A 23,347-nucleotide genomic window follows, 5' to 3' on the forward strand; every position below is an offset into this window, starting at 1 on the left:
TCGGTTGAAGGACATGTAGATCTCCTCCAGACGTTCGTGAATGCCTTTCTGTAAGAACACAAGGAGGAAGAAATTTATACAACTGTTTCAGAGTTGTTATACTTGAATGCGTGTGTGGGGATGGAGTTCGGTCGGTTGAAGGACATGTAGATCTCCTCCAGACGTTCGTGAATGTCTTTCTGTAAGAACACAAGGAGGAAGAAATTTATACAACTGTTTCAGAGTTGTTATACTTGAATGCGTGTGTGGGGATGGAGTTCGGTCGGTTGAAAGACATGTATATCTTCTCCAGACTTCCGTGAATATCCTTATGCAAGACTATAATGGTCATTATACAGTAAGAGACTCTAATACAGGATTTCTCATCCTCATGTATTGTCAGGGACGTAATTTTGGGAAATCATTACATATATCACCCAAGTTTTCCTCAACCTGAGCAGGACTTCTTGAACTTCAGTGCCTGCAGCATACTAGATTTGTAGGTTTGCAAAATACTGTAACTCCAACCTTGAAAACCCAAGTTTTCAGGTTCATTCCCCGGCCAGGACAATGACATTTCTTTAGTGAGAGGTTTAACGTCACACAAAGGCAGATGTTTTTTCCGATGACGCTGCGAGGGAAAAGGCTAAGGATACTTCACTTAGAATTTTATTGAGAAATATATTTACAAAGTTAATGCTAGAGTACTTTAAATTTCGTTGTCTCGATTAAATTATACTGAGAACTACGAAGTTACATGAAAAAATAAATATAGCTTCTGTCATACAAAGAATTCTCAAGGATGGATATTGTTATATAACCTCATTGCTCTATGGTGCCTCTGTGGATCAGTGGTAGAGTGTTGGCCTCCCCATCGAAATATAATGGGTTCAAACCCGGCAGAGATGGTTAGATTTTTGAAGGATGGAAAAAAGTCCACTCGACACTCCATGTTGTATGATGTCAGCGTGTAAAAGATCTCCGGTGACACATTTGGTGTTTACCCAACAAAATTCATTCAAACTCAGCCATAGACGCCCAAGTGAGATTCGCTGTACTCTGCCATCTAGTGGGACTAGAGTAAAAAGGAGCAAGCAGCCGTTGGTGTTAAATTGAAATGACTGCACACGGTAGCGTAGGCCATACGATTATTATTATTATTATTATTATTATTATTATTATTATTCGTCTATTAATTGGGGAGCTCTTGTGCGTTTTGGATTCACACTTTTACACTAAAATATGTATTCCTGGATCGACGTCGCTTTTGTGATGTACAGGAAGACCCAAACCTTAACACATTTGATTCGTCAATTTTTAAAATTACCTACTTTACACAGGAAATGAGAATTTTTGCAATTTCGTCTGGGTTGCATGCTATTCACACCATGTTCCTTGATTTGTACATGAATAATTTAAGAATATTGTGTAGACACGATAGGCCCTATAGGCTTTTGGGCTTATGCCGTGTCAAGAAAATACAGTAAGTTCGAGCTCTTACCCAGAATAGACACTACATGTCCAGGATTATACGGGAAGCTGTGGAAATACGTAGAAATCCTAACAATTTCAACAGGACCTCTGGCTATCGATTAAGTAATACGTGGTTGCCAGCCATTAAGGATTTACGCAGGTAGTTTCCCTCCCCTGTCCCCTCACTATTGTTATTTCGTTTCGGTGTTTTCCAAATTCGTACGTTTCTCATCACCAGATGTTTCATTCATGTCTTGTATCTATGCCATACTTTCATACGTGTGTACTCCTGTTGTTATGTGACTCCCTCTCAGACTGATTCTGATGGTTCCATCAGCTTCTGCTTCGAACGCTAGCACTGTAACGCGTCCGGTAAGTCATCTGGTGACGAATGAACGTACTACTTCCACTTCTATTATAACGTCTAAATTGAGGCCTCATTCCTTGAGTAGCCTTTCTCGTGGACAGTCGAGATTTCCTTCTGATGACGCAAAGCAAAGTTCTTTGCGAAACGTAAAGAATTTCACCTTATTTTCTTGACACGGCATTAGCCCAAAAGCCTATGTCATGTCTATAAGTACGGGCCGTGAAAGCATCAATGACAACAGTATTGTGTAGTTACCTGTGGCTTTATAAGTTGTGAACATTAAAAGCCTTTTGAATACTCCCAAAAGGAGTGAGGCTAGGGTTCCAGATAACTGAGCCGTATTTAAGTCTGCATCTTACAAATGAGTTAATTTTTTTTTTTTTTTTTTTTTTTTTGCTAGGGGCTTTACGTCGCACCGACACAGATAGGTCTTATGGCGACGATGGGATAGGAAAGGCCTAGGAGTTGGAAGGAAGCGGCCGTGGCCTTAATTAAGGTACAGCCCCAGCATTTGCCTGGTGTGAAAATGGGAAACCACGGAAAACCATCTTCAGGGCTGCCGATAGTGGGATTCGAACCTACTATCTCCCGGATGCAAGCTCACAGCCGCGCGCCTCTACGCGCACGGCTAACTCGCCCGGTAAATGAGTTAAATCAAGTGAGAAGTGTCTTTGGGCGAATGACAATTAATTCCATAAAATTATCCTCAAGTTTTCGAGAATGTTGTTGGTCATTCTTGAAATATGGCCGTCGATTGACCGCGTTAAGTCTGTTCTATTAGCCGCTGTCATTAAGTTTAAAGGCATGAAAACGTCTGTAATAAACAAATGTATAACATCTTTCCTTTATTTCATAATATATATTTTTTATTTGTATATACATTCATTGATAACTTATTTATTTTAACTTATGTTATTTCAAGAAGCGTTTATTAAATACAGGGTAGAGATATGAAAAACTATGAGACATAAGGTTTAGCGAATACATGAATGTTTTTAGCAAATGTTAAACATATATTCCTTTTGATCGCTGCGCTCTCTATGTTGGTTCTGTAGAGCTGCGTAATTGTTCGTAATTTAGTCATCTTATCAACAGTGGAGCAGCCTGATGTCTTTGCTTGCTTTATTGTGGTTTAAAATTGGACATTATGACATTTTGTCAAAAATTTCACAGAATATTTTTCAAAGAGACTTCCATCACTAATCTCGAGTGCTGTTCTGCCAGAATGGGGTATTACTTGGTGGCCAATGGTCTTGACATAACAGAATATTTTTATGTCAATTTATAGTTTAATAACTCTTCTTTGAAACGAGATAATTACAATGATGACATCATTTTTTTAGATTCAGGGATATTATGGTTGTAAAATAGCGTCACGTTTTGTGACGGTGTTTTCGCGCTTGTACACGTCAAAGAGGAAGACGTTTTCACTTCAATCAGTAGACGATGGAGGCTCACCTGGAATGTTCCTTTGTGAACTTCCTCCAGCTCGTTGTCCTGCAGTTCCAGAATTCGCATGCGTCTCAAGAAGTGGAAGGATGTTTCAGGCATCGAGCGGAGCTTGTTGTTGCTCAAATCCAGCTCCTGCAGGCTGACCAGGGGGCGCAGAGCTTCGTCAGGTACTCTGGACATGGAGGACGCCAAGCCGTGGGCCATCTTCAGGGACACGAGGGAGTGGCCGATCTGCAAACACAAACAAACACTGCTCATATTGAACATTATTATTGAAACAAAAGACTTATACTCAGCCTCCTAAAGTACTACTCTTATTGAAGCAGGAAGGGGCGTGCTCAGTTCACCCGGAATGATGTGGGTTCGATTCCCCGTCAGGAAGTTGAACATTTAAGAAACGAGATTCCCGCTTCCGGATTTGCATATGACCTTGGGGTTCACTCAGCCTACACCAAATATGCGGCCGGGCGTAGAGCTGACCTCTCCACCCCATGAAGTGCCGACCGAGGTTGCCGATAGTGGAAGCCTTTACCTTCCACCCTTGCATGGCTTCTAAGGAGATGACTTCGCTTTTTGTTAATGAAACAGGAAATAGAAGATCACAATAGGAAACTTGTACCTGTGGGATGTTTGAACACGAGAATATACCCCATTATTTTGAAATTAGAACATTAAGGAAATTCCCAAATACCATAGAAAACAAAGTTTATATTTTTAAGTATCTATTGATATCTTGAAAAAACCTCGGGACTTTCAGCTTTATGTGGAATCTTAGTCACAAGGAAGTGACTTTTCACATCAAAACTTCCACCTACACTTGCCGAGATTCGAACTGCATCGCATTGGTAAGAAGCTAGTGATTAAGCCACTCCGCTGGGTATCTGATAAGTAAAAAATTGAATATTTCCGAACCCATGCACATATACCCAGTTTTCTTCTCTTAATATGATGAATACATTCTTAAAATATCACCCTGAAATTCTGCTCTATCCTATACTGTGTGATAAAAGAAAGTGTGGTTATTATTATTATTATTATTATTATTATTGTTATTATTATTATTATTATTATTATCATCATTATTATTAACATATACATCGCAACTGGGGAACATCCAGGTAGCAAGGATAACTTACAGTAGTGTGATAAATAAAAGTAAATTTCCAACCCCTCTGTCGGCAGTCCTGAAGTTGGTTTTCCTTGGTGTCCTATTTTCACACCTTAATTAAGGCCACGATCGCTTCCTTCCCACTCCTAGTCCTTTCCTATCCCATTGTCGCCACAATACCTATCTGTGACGGTAAGACGTAAAGCAAAAAATAAAAAAATGGGAGGGAAATACAAATTTAGCTTTGCAACATCAGATTAAACATTTAAATGATTATTATTGGCTAACCAAAGTAAAAAGGATGCTATACTGAATAGGAATGGGAGACTGTTGGGATCTTTTTTTTTTAAATTATTATTTATAATTGGCTTTAAGACGCTGTTGATACCGTTCTGTTAGTCAGTAACCTTGCTGATTTTCAAGTAATTAACAACATCGTAAGGATCAGTGCAGCATTTGGTCTGTTCATGAATATTGGCAAGGACAAGCTGATTGTATTTTGGAAAACATCTAAGCACATCAACAACACAGTTGTTCAACAACTGTGATCCTTCAAATATCTTGGGACTATAGTGACTGAGCGTTACGATCCCAAGAATGAAATCTTATCCAGGATTGGGTAAGCCAAAAATTTGTTCAACAGTATGAGGGCCCTATTCACAAGTAGAGATCTCAACCTTCTGCTCACATGTTGCGATGCTGTCTTCGCTGCCTTTCTGTATTGTTTTGAAGGGTGGATGCTCAGTCCTTTGCTGGAGAGGCAGATTGAAGCTTTAGAAGTGTACTTGTACAGAAGAATGCTCCGAATATCCTGGGCAGAAGAGAAGACCAATGAGTTAATCCTCAACTTGTTAAATAAGGAAAGAGAGCTTCTAACATTCGTCATGGAACGAAAGTTCAGGTACGTCGGGAACACCATGAGAGGTAAACGATATGAACTTGTGCACCTCCTTATCGAGGGGAAAATTAAAGAAAAACGATCTGTGGATAGACGGAGAAATTCGTGCAGCAGCGCCCAGGCCTTAAGGACTCTCGGACGTGCGCTCCCTGGAGAACGAAAAGGTTCTTTTATTTTCTCTCGACATTTGAAGTCAGATATTGGACTTGAATAATGCTAAAATAATTACATTTCTTTGTAAAATTGTAAATTCTCATCAATAAGGAATTCTGTTCTGGAATAAGTTATCAAACTTAAAAGGTGATGACTTTCAGCGCGCAGTTCACTTGTAAATGTTTTCAGGTTGAAAATAAGGCTTCCGTCCGAGGATATAGTGTGGGTGAGGGGTTGAGATGTAAGGGGGAAGCGCGCTGGTGGACGGTTTCGGGGGGAGGAAGGGTGTGGGAAGAGGCTTTCATGTGGCCAGAGTCCGTAGCAGTGTAGTAGTAAAGATGTCCTCACAAACCCCTATACGAGCATGCGGCAGCCAAATCTCCATGGTCGCATGCAATCTTCTTTCTTCATTTGCTACCGCTTTTTCCCACACCTGTGGAGTCACGGGTTCGAACTACGTCGCGCATGTGGATTTGGCCCCTTTTTACGGCCAAATGCCCTTCCTGACGCCAACCCCTCATTGAGGGATGAAATCACTACTGTGTGTTTCTGTGGTGGTTGGTAGTGTGGTATGTTGTCTGAATATGATGAGAAAAGTATTGAAACAGACACATACACCCAGTCTCCGAGCCAAAAGGATCAATGAGAAGCGATTAAAATCCGCGACCCGGCCGGGAGTCGAACCCCGGACCCTCTGAACCGAAGGCCACTACGCTGACCGTTCAGCCAACGAGTCGGCAGGGTCGCATGCAATAAAGTTAAATAATAATTCATGACATTGTTTGTCCTGTTATTTATATTTTAAGAAGAAAAATAATAAAATATCATACTGAAATGTAACATTTGAGACCAGGAATTTTGGATCAAATTGGGCGTTTGGCTTGCATCCCGCGTTTTGTGAGTGCTAGCAGCAGTGAATTAGTTTGTTTTGGCGCGGAGGACTTGAATGAGTGCGGTGGTACTGGTCAGTAGCAAAGAAAGAGTTGTGGAAAAAAGTACTGTGGTCCCCCTCCGACCTGAGAATACACCGGACGCCACTGAATTCCTGGCTTAAAGACCTGCGCCGTTGGTATGGACGAACTTCCATCGAAATCTTTCCAGCCGCTGTTTCGAGAGTTATCATTATCAACCTTCATAGGGAGACGTCGTCCTAAGAAGAAGATAGTTTGATCTATTTGTCGCTCCTGTAAATCAATACCGACTTATTCGTATGACTGTGAACTCGTGATCTGCTTACCTCGGAGAATGCCTCAGGGTCGATCTGCGATATGGAGTTCTCCGACAGGTCAATCCTCTTCAATCCTCGGGCGTGCATGAAGGCGTGGTTCTTGAGGGTCTTGACATTGCTCTGGGTGACTCGGAGCTCCTCCAGATCTACACCGAACTGCAAGAAATCCTCTGGGGACAGATGTGGCTGGGACAGACGGCTCAGAGAAACTGCTCGTAGGTTCTGGAACCTGAGACACCGCAATTCTCAGATTACACTCAAGCAGGAACTATCTTTATAATAAACACTTTCCTGCACTGCTATAATGGTACTCTTCCATGAGACATGTGTACAGAGTTAATCACTGAGCAGTAGAAGAATCAAAGAATAATATTAGAGTACAAACAGAATCATTTACATAGTCTGAACCTAAAGAACAACGAATAATCGTTATTAAAGGCGGAACCACACTACTGTCAGCTCACGTGAGATTACGCCTAACGTGTCACAATGGAACCTGTCCAGAAAGTTGTGCTGTACCTTTTCCACACTATACAAAATGTTAAGTGATCACACTGCAGCTCATGTCACGGCTGTGATGTCGAATTTGGTGACAGTGCTCCTCACGCGGAACACAATTTTCTGCTCTAGCACATATCTGGCGACGTGAGGTGAGAATAGAAGCAGTTTATTTTTGCGCTATAGGAGAAATGTTAACTGAATTGGTGTGGATGAATGAGAATCTCAGTAATATAGGTTTGATTAACTATAAAAACCAGTAAAAATGCAACACGAGGCACAGGACGAAATAGGAAAGTTCACAGTTCATAGGCAGGCGGTGAAAATAATCACCTACATCCATATATAAAATAAGAGTTTTGTCTGTACATTGCTCAGAATTTAAAAAGGATGGTATTTCTGTATCAGTCGTGTCACCAGTAAAAAGGAAATGCACTTTTTACTTTTCCGTAATGTCTGTCTGTCTGTCTGTCTGTCTGTCTGTCTGTCTGTCTGTCTGTCTGTCTGTCTGTCTGTCTGTCTGTCTGTCTGTCTGTCTGTCTGTACACGCATCACGAGGAAACGGCTGAAGAGAATTTAATGAGAATCGGTATTCAGAGTCGGGGAGTAAGTAAGTCGCTACAATCTAGGCCGTAAATAATTGTATTCACGCTGAGTGAAATGGTAGTTTAGGGAAGGCCTAAAAGTTATTCTCAGATATTTATGTTATTAATGGTCGTATAGTAATGAAAATCGGTAGGCAAAGTCTGGGAATAAGTCGATACAATCTAGGCTATAAATAATTGTTTTCACGCTGAGTAAAATGGTAGTTCAGGGGAAGGCCTAAAATGTAATTCTCAAATATTTATGCTATTAGTGGTCCTATCTTAATGAAAATTGGTATGCGAAGTCGGGAAATAAGTTGCTAACATCCAGGCTATAAATAATTTTATTCACGCTGAATAAAATGGTAATTTAGGGGAAGGCCTAAAATTTAATTCTCAAATATTTATGTTATTAGTGGTTGTATCTATAAATATTACATAACTAAAGGTATGTGATATTAAATTTCCAATCATTTGTATCTCACACATTGTTACCGTACCGGCTATGATCACAGAGATATTCATGTATTTGGATTTTTGTTGCTAAGTCCATATCAGCGCAGAGTCACGAGAAAATTGGTTAACAGAATTTAATGAAAATCAGTATGTGAAGTCGGAGAATAAGGAACTACAGTCTACGCTATATATAACTTTATAAGACTCCCTAATATCACAGAGTCGAAAGAAAACTAAATGTGAAGGACTATAATATAGAAAGCTCATAAAATGGATCAACAATAGCATTACGTTGACTATTGTTTGTTGTGATGGGCTTTATGTCTTCTGTTGCCACTCCCCTCCGATAGATAGGATTACTGCTGCGTACCGAGTATGTTTTTAAATTTGCTTTACGTCGCACCAACACAGATAGGTCTTATGGCGACGATGGGATAGGAAAGGGCTAGGAGTGTGAAGGAAGCGGCCTTGGTTTTAATTAAGGTACAGCCCCAACATTTGCCTGGTGTGAAAATCGGAAACCACGGAATACCACATTCAGAGCCGCCGGCAGTGGGGTTCGAATCCACTATATCCCGGATGCACGCCCCTAACCACACGGCCAACTCGCCCGGTCGTACCGAGTGTAACAGCCTGCCTGAATATTGGCGGGAATTAGATGGGGAGTTAGGTAACTTTCCTCTTTAGCATGCCTTTCCTCTGATTCATAAATTCTCTGATACTACTGGTACGTAACACATTGGTTCATGATAGCATTCGAGCTATTCTATCCCTACTCTTAGGCACTGATTGGAATGAGCAGTGTGCATATTTAACGGAATAATGGCAGAAGAGTGCGGTTTTCCGTTTGATCGCGCATTTTATATGATAACATTGCTTTTAATGGCTACATTCCTACTGACGTTTTAGTAATGACCTGTGTTGAGTTCAGTTAGGAAAACCACAACGACAGTCCTCCTGAGAATCCCGTAGCGAAGCACGGGTACATTAGATAGTTAATAATAATGAAATGAAATGGCGTAAGGCTTTCAGTGCCGGGAGTGTCCGAGGACATGTTCGGCTCGCCACGTGCAGGTCTTTCGATTTGACTCCCGTAGGCGACCTGAGCGTCGTGATGAGGATGAAATTATGATGAAGACAACACATAAACCCAGCCCCCGTGCCAGCGAAATTAACCAATGAAGGTTAAAATTCCCGACCCTGCCGGGAATCGAATCCGGTACGCCTGTGACCAAAAGCCAACACGCTAACCACTTAGCCATGGAGCCGGACCTTAATAATAATAATAATAATAATAATAATAATAATAATAATAATAATAATAATAATAATAATAATAATAATCATCTAGCGGTTTCAAACCCGGCAGAGGTAGTCGGATTTTTGAATGGCGGAAAAAATTCACTTGATACTCCATGTCGTACGATGTCGGCATGTAAAAGATCTCTGGTAACACATTTGGTGTTCATCTGACAAAATTAATTAAAATTCAGCCTTAGGCGCCCAAGAGAGATTTCGTTTATTCTGCCATCTAGTAGGCCTAGAGTAAAACGGAACGTCGAAATTGTCGAGCAAGCAGCCAGATGGCGCCGAATTAAAATCCTTGCATACGGTAGCCGAGACATTATTATCAGCTTCTCGAAATTGTGTATACTAACTCAATAATTTCATCCTTGGTGAGATTGTGCAAGTAACTTTATTTTTTTTTCTTTGTTCAACCTGAAGTACATTTGGCATCCTTTTGGATATCCAGTTAGCTTGCTGAATTGTGATATTCTCACTTTCCTTCACTCCACAAATTCGTTTCATAAACCCACTGTCTTTTGCAGCTGACAGTATTCATGGCAACAGAAAGAGCACAGGCAATTTAAAGCTCATCATAATCCAATGAAGTGGATGTACTATTCTAATTTGCTATCAGACGAAGCGTGAAAGTCACGTGCAGTGACATCATTAACCTCCTCTTCACGCTGATTCAGCTCAGCGTGTGTTCACATGAGGTGACACTGTCTTAACCCTTGACTACATAGCGTAGCATATTAGAAAGAAGATGGGATTTCCTGCTACAAGAGGTTTACTGAGTACATTTGACATTGATTGTCCAGTGTTGACTGTAAAGCCTATTTTACATTTAACCCCTAATTTTTCGTTATGAAGAAGTTCCTCGTCTCAGAAGAGAATAAGATTGGGATCAATTTCTCCCTTAGGCCTATGTGCATTATTCAAAATCCATTCGCTAAATCTAATCTTAAACACAGCATCGCCCGGTTTTTCTTGCACCACCGTACATTCATAGGGCTTTAACTCCGTAGCTCTTTGTGCGTAACCGTAAGACATTCTCGTTTGCTGAAAAAGACAGCAAAGAGATGTTTTAGGAGAGTGTTTGAGACGTTGTCAAATGTCTTCAAGATTTTCTTGTTAGCATTGTACGTCGCCTTCTTCGCTTCGTATCATTCATGATTAACTAATGTATGAAACCTCCCACGGCTTGGAACACAAACACGTGGGAATTTCTGACAGCACGACAGGAATCTGTGGGATCGCGGGTGCGAACTGTGGCGCACATATGGATTTGGCCCTGTTTTACGGCCAGATACCCTTCCTGACGCCAACCCTATATGGAGGGATGTATTCACTATTGCGTGTTTCTGTGGTGGTTGGTAGTGTAGTGTGTTGTGTGAATATGAAGAGGAGAGTGTTGAGACGGACACAAACACCCAGTTCCCGAGCCAGAAGAATTAATCAGAAGCGATTAAAATCTCCGACCCGGCCGGGAATCGAAGACTGGACCCTCTGAACCGAAGGCCAGTACGCTGACCATTCAGCCAACGAGTAGCACAAATCTGTACGGACATACGAACCGAAAATAAACACTCGATGCGGAATACAGTAATTGGGCCTGTTATTATTTTCCATTTATTCTCACTTCGCTTTGCACACAGGTGCTGTTCTCACTGAAACACGAAACAAACTACGTTCCGCAGGCTCCCCTGCTTCCCGCGCAGCTGTCTGCTTAGTCACTTCCAGCTACCGCTCAGGTTCAAACATTAATAACTGGATGACCCAGTAGTATACAATACTGCTTCACAGAAACGTGTGGTGGGTTGCCGATGTAGCCGTTCCTTTGCTCACGTTCATTCGAACTTCACGGTCGATGTTGACCAGGTTGGCTAGCAGCATGTAGTCTGAGGTAACGTGGCTGATGTGCTTACGGTAAGTATCAACAAAGTTACGACGAACATTTTTTTTTTGCTAGTTGCTTTACGTCGCACCGACACAGATAGGTCTTATGGCGACGATGGGATAGGAAAGGCCTAGGAATTAGAAGGAAGCGGCCGTGGCCTTAATTAACGTACAGTCCCAGCATTTGCCTGTGTGAAAATGGGAAACCACGGAAAACCATTTTCAAGGCTGCCGACAGTGGGGTTCGAACCCACCATCTCCCGGATGCGAGCTCAGAGGTGCGCGCTCCTAACCGCACGGCCAACTCGCCCGGTCAAACAAATTTAAAAGGAGCGAGGAAAGGAGACTGGCTGACAATAAAATATTGAACACCACGCAATATACGAAATATACATTAAAGTAATACAATTACAAACTCACTATAAACCCTTTGAGATCAACTTGTCATATTAGTAGGCACGGAACATTAACTAGTACTCTGTTTCACATCGTCACAAACCTCCATCATTATTGTGTTGGTGTAGAATGAATCAAGAGAGCATCATTTACTATATCTTGGTTAAACGAGCTCTTTTTTTCACTAATTAAGTTAACAGCTGATCTGAAGTTTCCTTTCAGTTGCCGTATTGGAGGCTGGAATAGACAATATTTTCTTCGTTATCAGAGCAAGTCTTGGGAATTCTGCACTGTTACTTCTCCACTATGCAGGAGGGATCGTCATCAGAAAGGCAGTAAGATAATCGGCAACGTTTATTCGTCCATAATCTGCGCCAACATTAACTTGTTTTGACACAGATCTAGGAACCTATTCCCAAAACAACCGTAAAGGGACGGAGATCTGTAGCGCACATTTTGACGCGTTTCTGTGTAATGTTTTGTTTGATGTCATGTGATAATGTATTTGATGGACGCACTGTATTAGGCCGCACATTACACAAGTTTGTTTTCACATGTGAGGTAGTAGATGCAAACGTCAATAAGAAAGCACAGCATTTACATGGCTTGTATCCTGTATATTGACCATTCGGAGTTGTTTGTGGTCTGCGCTACGACAACTGCCTCAGCCGCCCTGCTTTAAGTGCGTATACAATCTTATATGAAATATGACCGTATAAAAGATGCTGGAACTGTCGTCCCTCCTGGGTTATATAGGCATTGAATCTCGTAACCACATTCTGGCTGACGCGACTGAGTTCTGCCACTGTCATGTTTCCGATTTCATTCGTAATGTTTTCTTTCAGCTCCTCCAATGTGTGAGGTTTTCTTCGATACAATTTTTCTTTCAGTTTGCCTCAAAAGTAAAAATCACTCACTGTTAGGTCTGGAGAACGAGTGGGAAATAGGCCAACACCGATCATCCCGAGATGGTAAGAAGTGAAACTTCTGCTGTATGCGCAGGAGCTGAATCTTGTTGAAACCACCCACGCGATTTTTCTTCTTACGTTAACTGATGGACGAACGGAGTCTAAATGCCATCTTGAAATAGGCCCAATTTTCCGTCTTGCACTAACAGCAATCTTCCTATCAAAATGAGGGACTTCACGAACACCAGTAGGATTTTCTGCACACCAATAGCGAGAGTTAAGACTGTTCACACGACCATTAAGATGAAACCAGAAGTACGGTGTTGCAATGATAACTGTCTCACCATGTTAACAGCTGAGATTCAGACTGGCGACTCATGCTTGCCAGGTCGAACACGTGCAGGCTGCTTGCAAGGTGAAGAACTATGCGCTCGCCTCCTATACTGCAGCTGCCGCAGTGCAGAGTACAAACACCCAGCGTTCGCTCTGGGCTTATATGAGACAGCCTGCAGTAAGAAGTATCCCCACACTTCGCTCTCATCCTTTCTTAATTTAGAAACCCATATTGCTTAACCCTGTCTTTGGACTCCCGCTCCATGCTCGCAAGGAATGTCGTAGTGACTGCGAATGTGGATCAGTCGGACCGAATGTGGTGCGTTCGCCAGACTGTCAAGCGCCAAGCGGTCGGACAGTTCACGCTCACTAGCGGAGCAGGATTTAACGACATGGCTACCTTCGTTCGACCGACCGTAAACGGAGAATGCAGACTTTTAGTCTTCATACTCAGTCATGCAGAACTCTACTTTCAACCCTTACTTTTATTATTCCTTTACCCCCATTCTTCACAAGATCGTTCCTTCACGTTCTTATTTCCATTTCAGCAGTCATCTTCAATATAACACTGATAAAAAGAGGCTAAGAACACGCGCTTTTGGAGCTTATATGTAATGCGGCCAATGGCCATGAAATAGATACAAAAAATGTCATTCGATGTACAATATGTAATTCTCTGTGTTTATCACTGCAAAATTTTGTCAAAAACATCCCTTTTCTCACATTCCTGAAGGTGATAGCGATCATAACGATTCTTGCACAGCCGACGCACACTATCCTACGGATAATGATGTCACATATTCTGTGATGAAAGCCATGCACGGCAAATCGTGTCGTGACATGTCGTAGCTCATAATTTGGCTGTTTCCAATCCTGAGTCATCATAGCATCCGTACCATAGAACGTGCTCCATATTTCCTTCTCTTCTGTAGAACACTGTCTTAGGCAGGTGTAGATTTTTTCTTTTAGAATTTGTGTCGCGCCGACGCAGGGAGGTTTTATGGCGACAATGGGGTAGGGAAGGGCTAGGAGTAGGAAGGAAGCGCCCTGGCCTTAATTAAGGCACAGCCCAGCATCTGCCTGCTGTGAAAATGGGAAACCACAGAAAGCCATCTTCAGGACTGCCGACCGTGGGGTTCGAACCCACTAACTCCCGGGTGCAGGCTCACCGCTGCGCGCCCCTAAACGCACGGCCAACTCTCACGGTGGCAGATGTATAATGTAGTAGCATCCACTCTCGTAGGTCCTTTATGAAAAACCTTTCTCTTATTAGTTCATATATCAATCTTGAGGGAGTAAATTTCGATAGACTTAGAATTTTCTTTAGATAAACAGCTTTGGTATTGTCTAATTCTCTTAAATTACTCTTGGTAAGATGGTCCCATATTAGTTGTAGTCCGTAACTCACTATTGGTGAGTTCTTCACTTTAAAAATCTTCATCAACGTATCCACAGAAAGACTCCTCAGGTGCTTGATTGCATGGAGCTTATAAGAACGGTAATAACAACCACCATTATCGCTAAATACTTCCTAAATAGGGACGAAACATGTCCTACAAAAGGTTTAAAAAATATGAATGTTAGTGATTTGATAAATAGTAATTTGTTTTGAAATGGTAGAATTATACATCTCTGAAAGAGTGACTATCAACCTTCTCAAAATCTTGGTAGAAAACCGAATGTACGAACAGACACTGCATTCTCACTATATTAATAAGTAGATCAATCAATCAATCAATCAATCAATCAATCAATCAATCAATCAATCAATCAATCAATCAATCAATCAATCAATCAATCAATCAATCAATCAATCAATCAATCAATCAATCAATCAATCAATCAATCACTACTGAGCTGCATTTAAGGCAATCGCCCAGGTGGCAGATTCCCTATCTGTTGTTGACCTAGCATTTTCTTAAATGAATGCAAAGAAATTGGATATTTATTGAACATCTCCCTTGGTAAGTTATTCCAATCCCTAACTCCCCTTCCTATAAACAAATATTTGACCCAATTTGTCCTCTTGAATTCCAACTTTATCTTCATATTGTGATCTCTCCTACTTTTAAAGACACCACTCAAACTTATTCGTCTACTGATGTCATTCCACGCCATCTCTCCACCGACAGCTCGGAACATACCACTTAGTCGAGCAGCTGTCTCCTTTCTCCCAAGTCTTCCCAGCCCAAACTTTGCAATATTTTTGTAACGCTACTCTTTTATCGGCAATCACCCAGAACAAATTGAGCTGCTTTTCTTTGGATTTTCCAGTTCTTGAATCAAGTAATCCTTGTAAGGGTCCCATACACTGGATCCATACTCTAGTTGGGGTCTTACCAGAGACTTATATGCCCTCTCCTTTACATCTCGTAGTACCCATAGTTGACGGTGCATATGCAAAGTGTTCTGACTCCCCTCCTTCCCCCCCCCCCCTACTTTCTGCCAATATTCAGGCATACTGTTTTACGCAGGACGCAGCAGTAACTCCACCTGTCGGGGATGAGTGGCACCAGAAGAGACAAATCACATCACAACAAACAACGGTCAATGTAAAGTTATCGTTGATGAGTTTTATGAGATTTATAGGTCTTCACATTTATTTTTATTCCGGCTCTTCGATATTAGGCACCTAATGTAAAGGGAGTTCTTCCTTCTTTCATGAATCTCTTTTGCCTTATTCTTCAAGCGGTCGTTTCTTTACGCTTTTTCTCAGATTTTATAATCATCTTCACAGTTTTTCTTGTAGGTATGGGCCGATGACCACGCGCTTTTACACTTTAAGACAATCATGACAAAAACCATCAATACCACTGAACAGTATTTTCACGTCAGCAATGCTCGGTGTTGATATGGACTAAGGAACAAAACCCTAAATTCATGAATTCTACTATCATAGTCGGTACAGTAAAAATGTATAAGATATAAATGATCGGAAACTACATTCTCTATAACTTTTGTTATGAACTACTTTTCGATAGAAACAGAATTTTTAAAATTAATTTTTAGGCCTCTTCCCCTAAACTACCATTTCATCCAGATGAGTAAAATTATTTATAGCTTAGAGTTTAGTGCCTTATTTCCTGACTTTGAATACCGATTTTCATTCAATTCTGTTCAGTTTCTCGTTGTTCAGCATTGAAATGGACTTGGCAACAAAAATAGAAATCCATGAATCTATCTTGTTATAATAGCTGGTACAGTAAAAATGTATCAGCCATAAATGATCGGAAATTTAATTCTATACGTTGCTAGATTTCCGACCAATTTATTACATGTTAAAAACATTAAAATATGTTAGTATCTTGTCTGACGTTCCACAGAAGTCGTGTTTGCGTGTCACAGGTTCGCCGTCCCTGGTCTAGACTGTAGTGCTTCATTCACCGACTATATATATACCGATTTTCATTCAACTACTTTCTCGTGATGCCTGCACATACATATATAAAGACAGACAGACAGACAGATTGACAGACAGATAAAGGACAAAGATAACGAAAAATTAAGAAGAGCATTTCCTTGTTACTGTGGACACGAACGATATAAAAATACCAATTTTAAATTCTGAGCAATGTACAGACAAAACCCTTATTTTTATATATATACAGGCTCTCTCTTACAAACCCAGACCGAGTGCAGCTGTCTCAGCCCAAATTACCGTGCGCGCACCTTTTAGCGATACATGGACACCCTAGTGGTGAATAGGTCGACCTCGGGCATCTTCGAGATTCGTATTGGCAACCTTTGAAATAGCTTATGCATGGCTGTGTGACATCTGGCGAGCACTTTACGTACTAGTACTGTTGTTGTTTACACAGCAAAGCCAAACTATAGAATTCATGCTGTAGAACAAGATTCAGATCGAAAAATGCTATATAATGTTACATAAAGTGTGTATGACACAGTTGTTGGCTTAAGACAATAAAGGTTTAGAAAATACATATCGATCGATCATATTATCGATTCAATTCACATTTCATTTTCATTCAGTTGGCAGTATTATCGGAACCGTGAGAGGTCCCTCCTTTCTCCACCCCCCGTACAAAGAAATATCGCTAAAAGGTGCGCGGACTATACATCCCCCGTGGCCGCCCTGCTGTAAGTGTGAATATTATCTTATACGAAATTTTACGTTATAAAAGATTCTAGAAGTGTCTTCCTTCTAAACGAAGGAATTCATAACTACCATTAGGATTTTCTGCACACCAATAGCGAGAGTTATGACTGTTTACACGACCATTAAGAAGAAACCAGGCCTCATCCGAAAAGAACACAAGCTGGGGGTCGAATAAACGATCATTCAATGATCCCAATCTCTCACCCTTGTGGCTGGATCAGCAGGTTTCAAACAAGGGGCCCGTAACAGCTTTGTAGCTCTGCGTGCAGAAACCTCTACTTTGATGATCTAATGCTGTGAGTGATTCACTCGGTGACCGTCATCTCGCTTTTCCTCTGTTAAAACTGTTCGTGTGCGCGCATCTTTTTTATTGAGCACTGAGCCAGTAGTTTCAAATTTATGTAGTTACTTGAATCTGTGCTCATGAAGGTGGCAATTCACCAGGAAATTGCTCAACAAATGTATGGCGTATCCGTCGAGACGACTCGTACTTAAAATAATTTATACATTCGAAAATACGTTGTTGCGATGATAACTGTCTCACAGCTGAGATTCAGACTGGCTATTGATGCTTGCGAGGTCGAACAAGTGCACGCTCCTCGGAAGGTAAAGATCCACTATATTATAACAGAGAAGTAAAGAGACTAAGAATGAGGTGCTGGTTGGAACGAAATCGAGTTAGAAATAGTTATGGAAGTAAGGAGAAATTGAAGGAACCTTTTAGGAAATTGAATCTAGCAAAGAAGTCAGCTAAGGATAACATGATGGCAAGCATAATTGGTGGTCATACAAATTTTAGTGAAAAATGGAAGAGTATGCATAGGTACTTTAAGGCAGAAACAGGTTCAAAGAAGGACATTCCAGGAATCGTTAATGAACAAGGGGAGTGTGTATGTGAGGATCTTCAAAAGGCAGAAGTATTCAGTCAGCAGTATGTAAAGATTGCTGGTTACAAGGATAATGTCCAGATAGGGGAGGTGAGAAATACTAAAGAAGTATTAACATTTACCTATGATAACAATGGCATTTACAGTAAGATACAAACGTTGAAAACTAGAAAAGCAGCTGGAATTTATAAGATTTCTGGGGATATACTAAAGGCAATGGGTTTGGATATAGTACCATATCTGAAATACATTTTTGATTATTGTTTGGTTGAAGGAACTATACCTGATGAATGGAGAGTTGCTATAGTAGCCCCTGTGTATAAAGGAGAGGGTGATAGACATAAAGCTGAAAATTACAGGCCAGTCAGTTTGACATGCATTGTATGCAAGCTTTGGGAAAGCATTCTTTCTGATTATATTAGACATGCGAAATTAATAACTGGTTTGTCAAAAGGCAGTTTGGGTTTAGGAAACGTTATTCCACTGAAGCTCATCTTATAGGATTTCAGCAAGATATAGCAGATATCCTGGATTCAGGAGGCCAAATGGACTGTATTGCGATTGATCTATCTAAGGCATTTGATGGGGTAGATCATGGAGTACTAGGGGCAAAAATGAGTGCTACTGGACTAGAAAAAAGATTGACTGAATGGGTGGCTATATTTCTAGAAAATAGAACTCAGAGAATTAGAGTAGGCGAAGCTTTATCTGTCCCTGTAATAATTAAGAGGGGAATTCCTCAAGACAGTATTATTGGACCTTTATGTTTTCTTATATATAACAATGATATGTGTAAAGAAGTCGAATCAGAGATAAGGCTGTTTGCAGATGATGTTATTTTGTACAGAGTAATAAATAAGTTACAAGATTGTGAGCGGCTGCAGGGTGACCTCGATAGTGTTGTGAGATGGACTGTGGACAATGGTATGATGATAAACGGGGTTAAAAGTCAGGTTGTGAGTTTCACAAATAGGAAAAGTCCTCTCAGTTTTAATTATTGTGTTGATGGGGTGAAAGTTCCTTTTGGGGATCATTGTAAGTACCTAGGTGTTAATATAAGAAAAGACCTTCATTGGGGTAATCGCATAAATATGATTGTTAATAAAGGGTACAGATCTCTGCACATGGTTGTGAGGGTATTTAGGGGTTGTAGTAAGGATGTAAAGGAGAGAGCATATTTGTCTCTGGTGAGACCCCAACTAGAGTATATTTCCAGTGTATGGGACCCCCACCAGGATTACTTGATTCAAGAACTGGAAAAAATCCAAAGAAAAGCAGGTGGATTTGTTCTGGGTGATTTCCGACAAAAGAGGAGCGTTACAAAAATTTTACAAAGTTTGGGCTGGGAAGACTTGGGAGAAAGGAGACGAGCTGCTCGATTAAGTGGTATGTTCCGAGTTGTCAGTGGAGATATGGCATGGGAGGACATCAGTAGACGAATAAGTTTGAATGGTGTCTTAAAAGTAGGAAAGATCACAATATGAAGATAAAGTTGGAATTCAAGAGGACAAATTGGGGCAAATATTCGTTTATAGGAAGGGGGGTTAGGGATTGGAATAACTTACCAAGGGAAATGTTCAATTAATTTCCAGTTTCTTTGCGATCATTTAAGAACAGGCTAGGAAAACAACAGATAGGGAATCTTCCACCTGGGCGACTGCCCTAAATGCATATCAGTAGTGATTGTGAAGAACTATGCGTGCACCTTCCGTACAGCTGCTTAGGTCTCGGAGTGTAGAAACGCCGCTGGACGGTCTGGGTTATAAGAGAGACCCTGTACAGTAGTGCCGATTGGGAGTTAGAAGTGGGAGGGCACAGCACGAAGTACTCGGGTTTAATGGCAATCGGAGGGGGGGGGGGGGCACATAAAAATCGGAAAAAATATAGGTACAAAATGGTAACTTTTTAATGCTCTCTGGGCGAATGTCGATAGAGACGTAAAGGTACTACACAATACAACTTTCACTAAAGGGACAATATATAACTAGGCCTACACATGCATTAAAATTAAATAGAAGTTTGGCATGATTATACAATTACAATGTCATTTAATATTTGATTACACATTAACAAACAGACACTAGATAGAACTACACAGGCACATTACTCCACATAGTGGGGGTGGGAGGCGATTGGACCCCTGCCCCCCCCCCCTAATCGCCGCTACTGACCCTGTATATGTAGAAGCGAACAACGAGGTTTATCACTCACCTTCTGAGGTCCTGGATGTTGACGATGCTCATGTCCTTGCCACTCAGATCCAGGCGGAACAGTGATCGCTGGAAGCCGTTCATGTTGTCCATGGGCTTCAAGCTCTGGGCTATGACGTTGTCGTGTAGGTACACGGTCCTGAGTGAGTCAAACTGTTGGAAGAGATGGTGGGGCATTTCCGTGAGGTTGTTGGCAGACAGATCCAGCCACTGGAGAGAGCCCTCCAAGCCGTTGAAGGCTCCTGGAGAGAGCTCACTGAGACCGCAGTCGCGCAGAGACAGCTCGCGTATCCTGGCATCCCGGAAGGCATCGACCTGTCGACAAGCAGTGTCTGAGTAAGCAATGGCAGAAGAAAGGAGAGCATCCGGCTCAGAGGTACTAACACCGAAACTATTTGTGTTCACTGGCGGCTGGTGCAGAAAATCAGTTGTGTGCTGTAACTCATCAAACCTCCAAAAAAGAAAAGTATTTAGAAACATATGCGGTTTTCAAGAGGCTCTCCACTGAGTTTTCCATACTGAACAAACACGCAGACAACCCCAACACATATGCACACTCCTCATACAAAACTAATTAAACACACACTAACACCTGCAATGATAAAACATTCACAAACTCAGAAACAAAAATAGAACTCCTCAATGTTATCAAAATCGTTGAAATAAAACCAGCAACATCGTAATGCAAAATTACATGTTATGTTGTTATAGTGAAATTTATAAACTAGATATTTTGTAAGAAAATCATAATGTCATGTCCTTATTTTGACAACATAAAAAGTACAATTTTTATAGTTCATCGAGAGCTTCTGAGCTCTTGGCCATTTATTCAGAGCTGACGAACTCCACTCGTATTAATGCTATCATTTTGACCGGACGAGTTGGCCGTGCGGATAGGGGTGTGCAGCTGTGAGCTTGCATCCGGGAGATAGTGGGTTCGAACCCCCACTGTCGGCAGCCCTGAGGATGGTTTTCCGTGGTTTCCTATTTTCACACTAGGCAAATGCTGGGGCTGTACTGTACCTTAATTAAGGCCACGGCCGCTTTCTTCCCATTCTTAGCCCTTTCCTATCCCATCGTCGCCATAAGACCTATCTGTGTCAGTGCGGCGTAAAGCGACATGTAAGAAAAATAAAAAAGAACGGTTGTCGTGTGAGCTCACAGGTTAGTCTCGAAGAAGAGTTTTTTGCCTGGCAGAGAACTTTTATGAGATACATGGCCTTCACTCTTTCCAATGTAGTTAACTTATCCTTCGACAGGTGTTTCCAGATACGTCCAACCCGTATGTCATGATGGGGTCTGTTTGTACGTAGACTTTTTTCTCTTGGCAGCATGCAAGTTATTAGGAACGCTCTGCCATCTGTTGAATATATTTGGAAGGTGCGAAAAGTTAGGGAATCAAAGAGTATCTAGCAGTGAATAATATTCTTCCGTGATTAGAAGAAGTGTATACTCTCTGGCTTGAAAGGTAGTAATCAAACATGGCTGCATGCAATGACATTACTAACGATGAAAATCATATATCAGAATATTAATGAAAGTGTTAGTCGCTTAGCAACGTGCTAAGTACAGAATGTATTGCGGGTTAGGGTAAGCCTTCGCCTGCAATTATTGGAGTAATCATTTAATGATTACATTTGATGGTTACTCAAAGTTGGCTGAACTTAGAGACCTATCAATATCTTATGATTCCTCGACAGGTAATTCCGGAGATATTGAAACAAAAATGAAGGAAATCGGTCCAGTAGAACGGACGGACGAATTTGCTAAAGCTGTTTTTAGTAAACTCTTTTAATATATAGATCAGGGCCTCTCGAACGCCCAAAATCTCACGCGTGCAAATCGAGGCGCAAGAACTCCGTGCACTGTGCATCGGTCGCGCTCGGCTTCGTCTCTGGGCTACTCGGCTAAGCTCGGCTCTACTCGGTGCAACTCAGCTCGGATTTGGAGCCCTACGGAGCAAGTGTGGAACAGGGAGACAGGGGGAGCGAGCAAGACAGGCGTGAGGAAAGAGAGAGTAAGCGCTATTGCTCCAAATCGAAGAGTGGAAGGTCTGCACTCTGGTCAACCAAGCGAAGTCGTCTTTTGCACGTGCACAGAGCATGCACCAAGCGCATGCACCCTGAGAGGCCCTGATATAGATATTTCGCACTGCTTTACTTCTAAATTGACGTTTTGGCCGATTTGGGCTCTGTCTGGCGGTTAAGCGCTGAAACATAGACAACCAGCCAATTCCAAGCTGCCATTCATATCAACTTATATGGGCAGAGTGCGATCTCGAAACCTAGTTGCCAACTCTAATATTTACATTCAGCGCGTGCTTAACCTATCTTGCTCAGCGTGTATGGTATTCGGGACGGTTCGCGATCTTTTGCATTTTTATTCAATAATTTGTGTTTTTCATATCAGTCTTTATCTCTCTGGTATAATACAGTATAGCGTAGTATACAGTTTAGCATAGCATAAGTTAGTAAAATACAGGTTATAGTATAGTGAATAAATATAGCTGCAGTTTTATTTACGTCCGTGTATTGGTTAGTGTACAGTACTTCGTTCGTGTTTAGAATGTCTCAATGTAGTTCGGAAAAGACAAGTGGCAAGAAAGTGACTGAGATCAGTGGAGTGTTCCTTCCCTTAGCGGTGAGTGATGCATTTCTTCATTCTCTTTTATTCTTGATAATGTATTTTTTCTTTTAGTGACGGAAGTTGTTAGTATGTGTAGTTTCTGTGTATTTGTTTCCACTCCCGATTCATTACCTTTTTTGAGTACGGTATTACATTTTACGAGGGCTGTTTACCGCGGTCGCATTGCATCAGCTGTCCTCGCGGCGGTAGCGCGCTGGCAACAGGTAAGGCGATGTTCATTTGTTTTGCGAAACGTCAGTTTAAAAGTAAAGCCTTGTGGAGTATCGATAATAATAATAATAATAATAATAATAATAATAATAATAATAATAATAATAATAATAAACAGTGCATAACAAAAACAATGCTAACTCCAAGACTATATAATACTAACAAAAAGTCCGGCGCTCACTCCATATCTTCATGCTCAAACTGTCTGATGGATTGCGACCATCCGTGCAACATAACGCGACAAAGTGACCTTTAACTATA

General features: G+C 41.3%; 1 protein-coding gene across 1 annotated transcript in view; it reads right to left on the reverse strand.

The window, feature by feature from the left end:
- Positions 1–23,347, reverse strand: part of chp (chaoptin) — a 152,789-nt gene that overhangs the window by 77,040 nt on the left and 52,402 nt on the right. Inside the window, exons 5-7 of the mRNA XM_067155991.2 lie at positions 20,232–20,545; positions 6,668–6,887; positions 3,278–3,502 (exon numbers count right to left, since the gene is read on the reverse strand). Of these exons, the coding sequence (XP_067012092.2) occupies positions 3,278–3,502; positions 6,668–6,887; positions 20,232–20,545 (759 nt within the window). The remainder of the gene's footprint in view (positions 1–3,277; positions 3,503–6,667; positions 6,888–20,231; positions 20,546–23,347) is intronic.

Source organism: Anabrus simplex, chromosome 1 (genome assembly GCF_040414725.1).
Source record: "Anabrus simplex isolate iqAnaSimp1 chromosome 1, ASM4041472v1, whole genome shotgun sequence".
Lineage (NCBI taxonomy): Eukaryota > Metazoa > Arthropoda > Insecta > Orthoptera > Tettigoniidae > Anabrus > Anabrus simplex.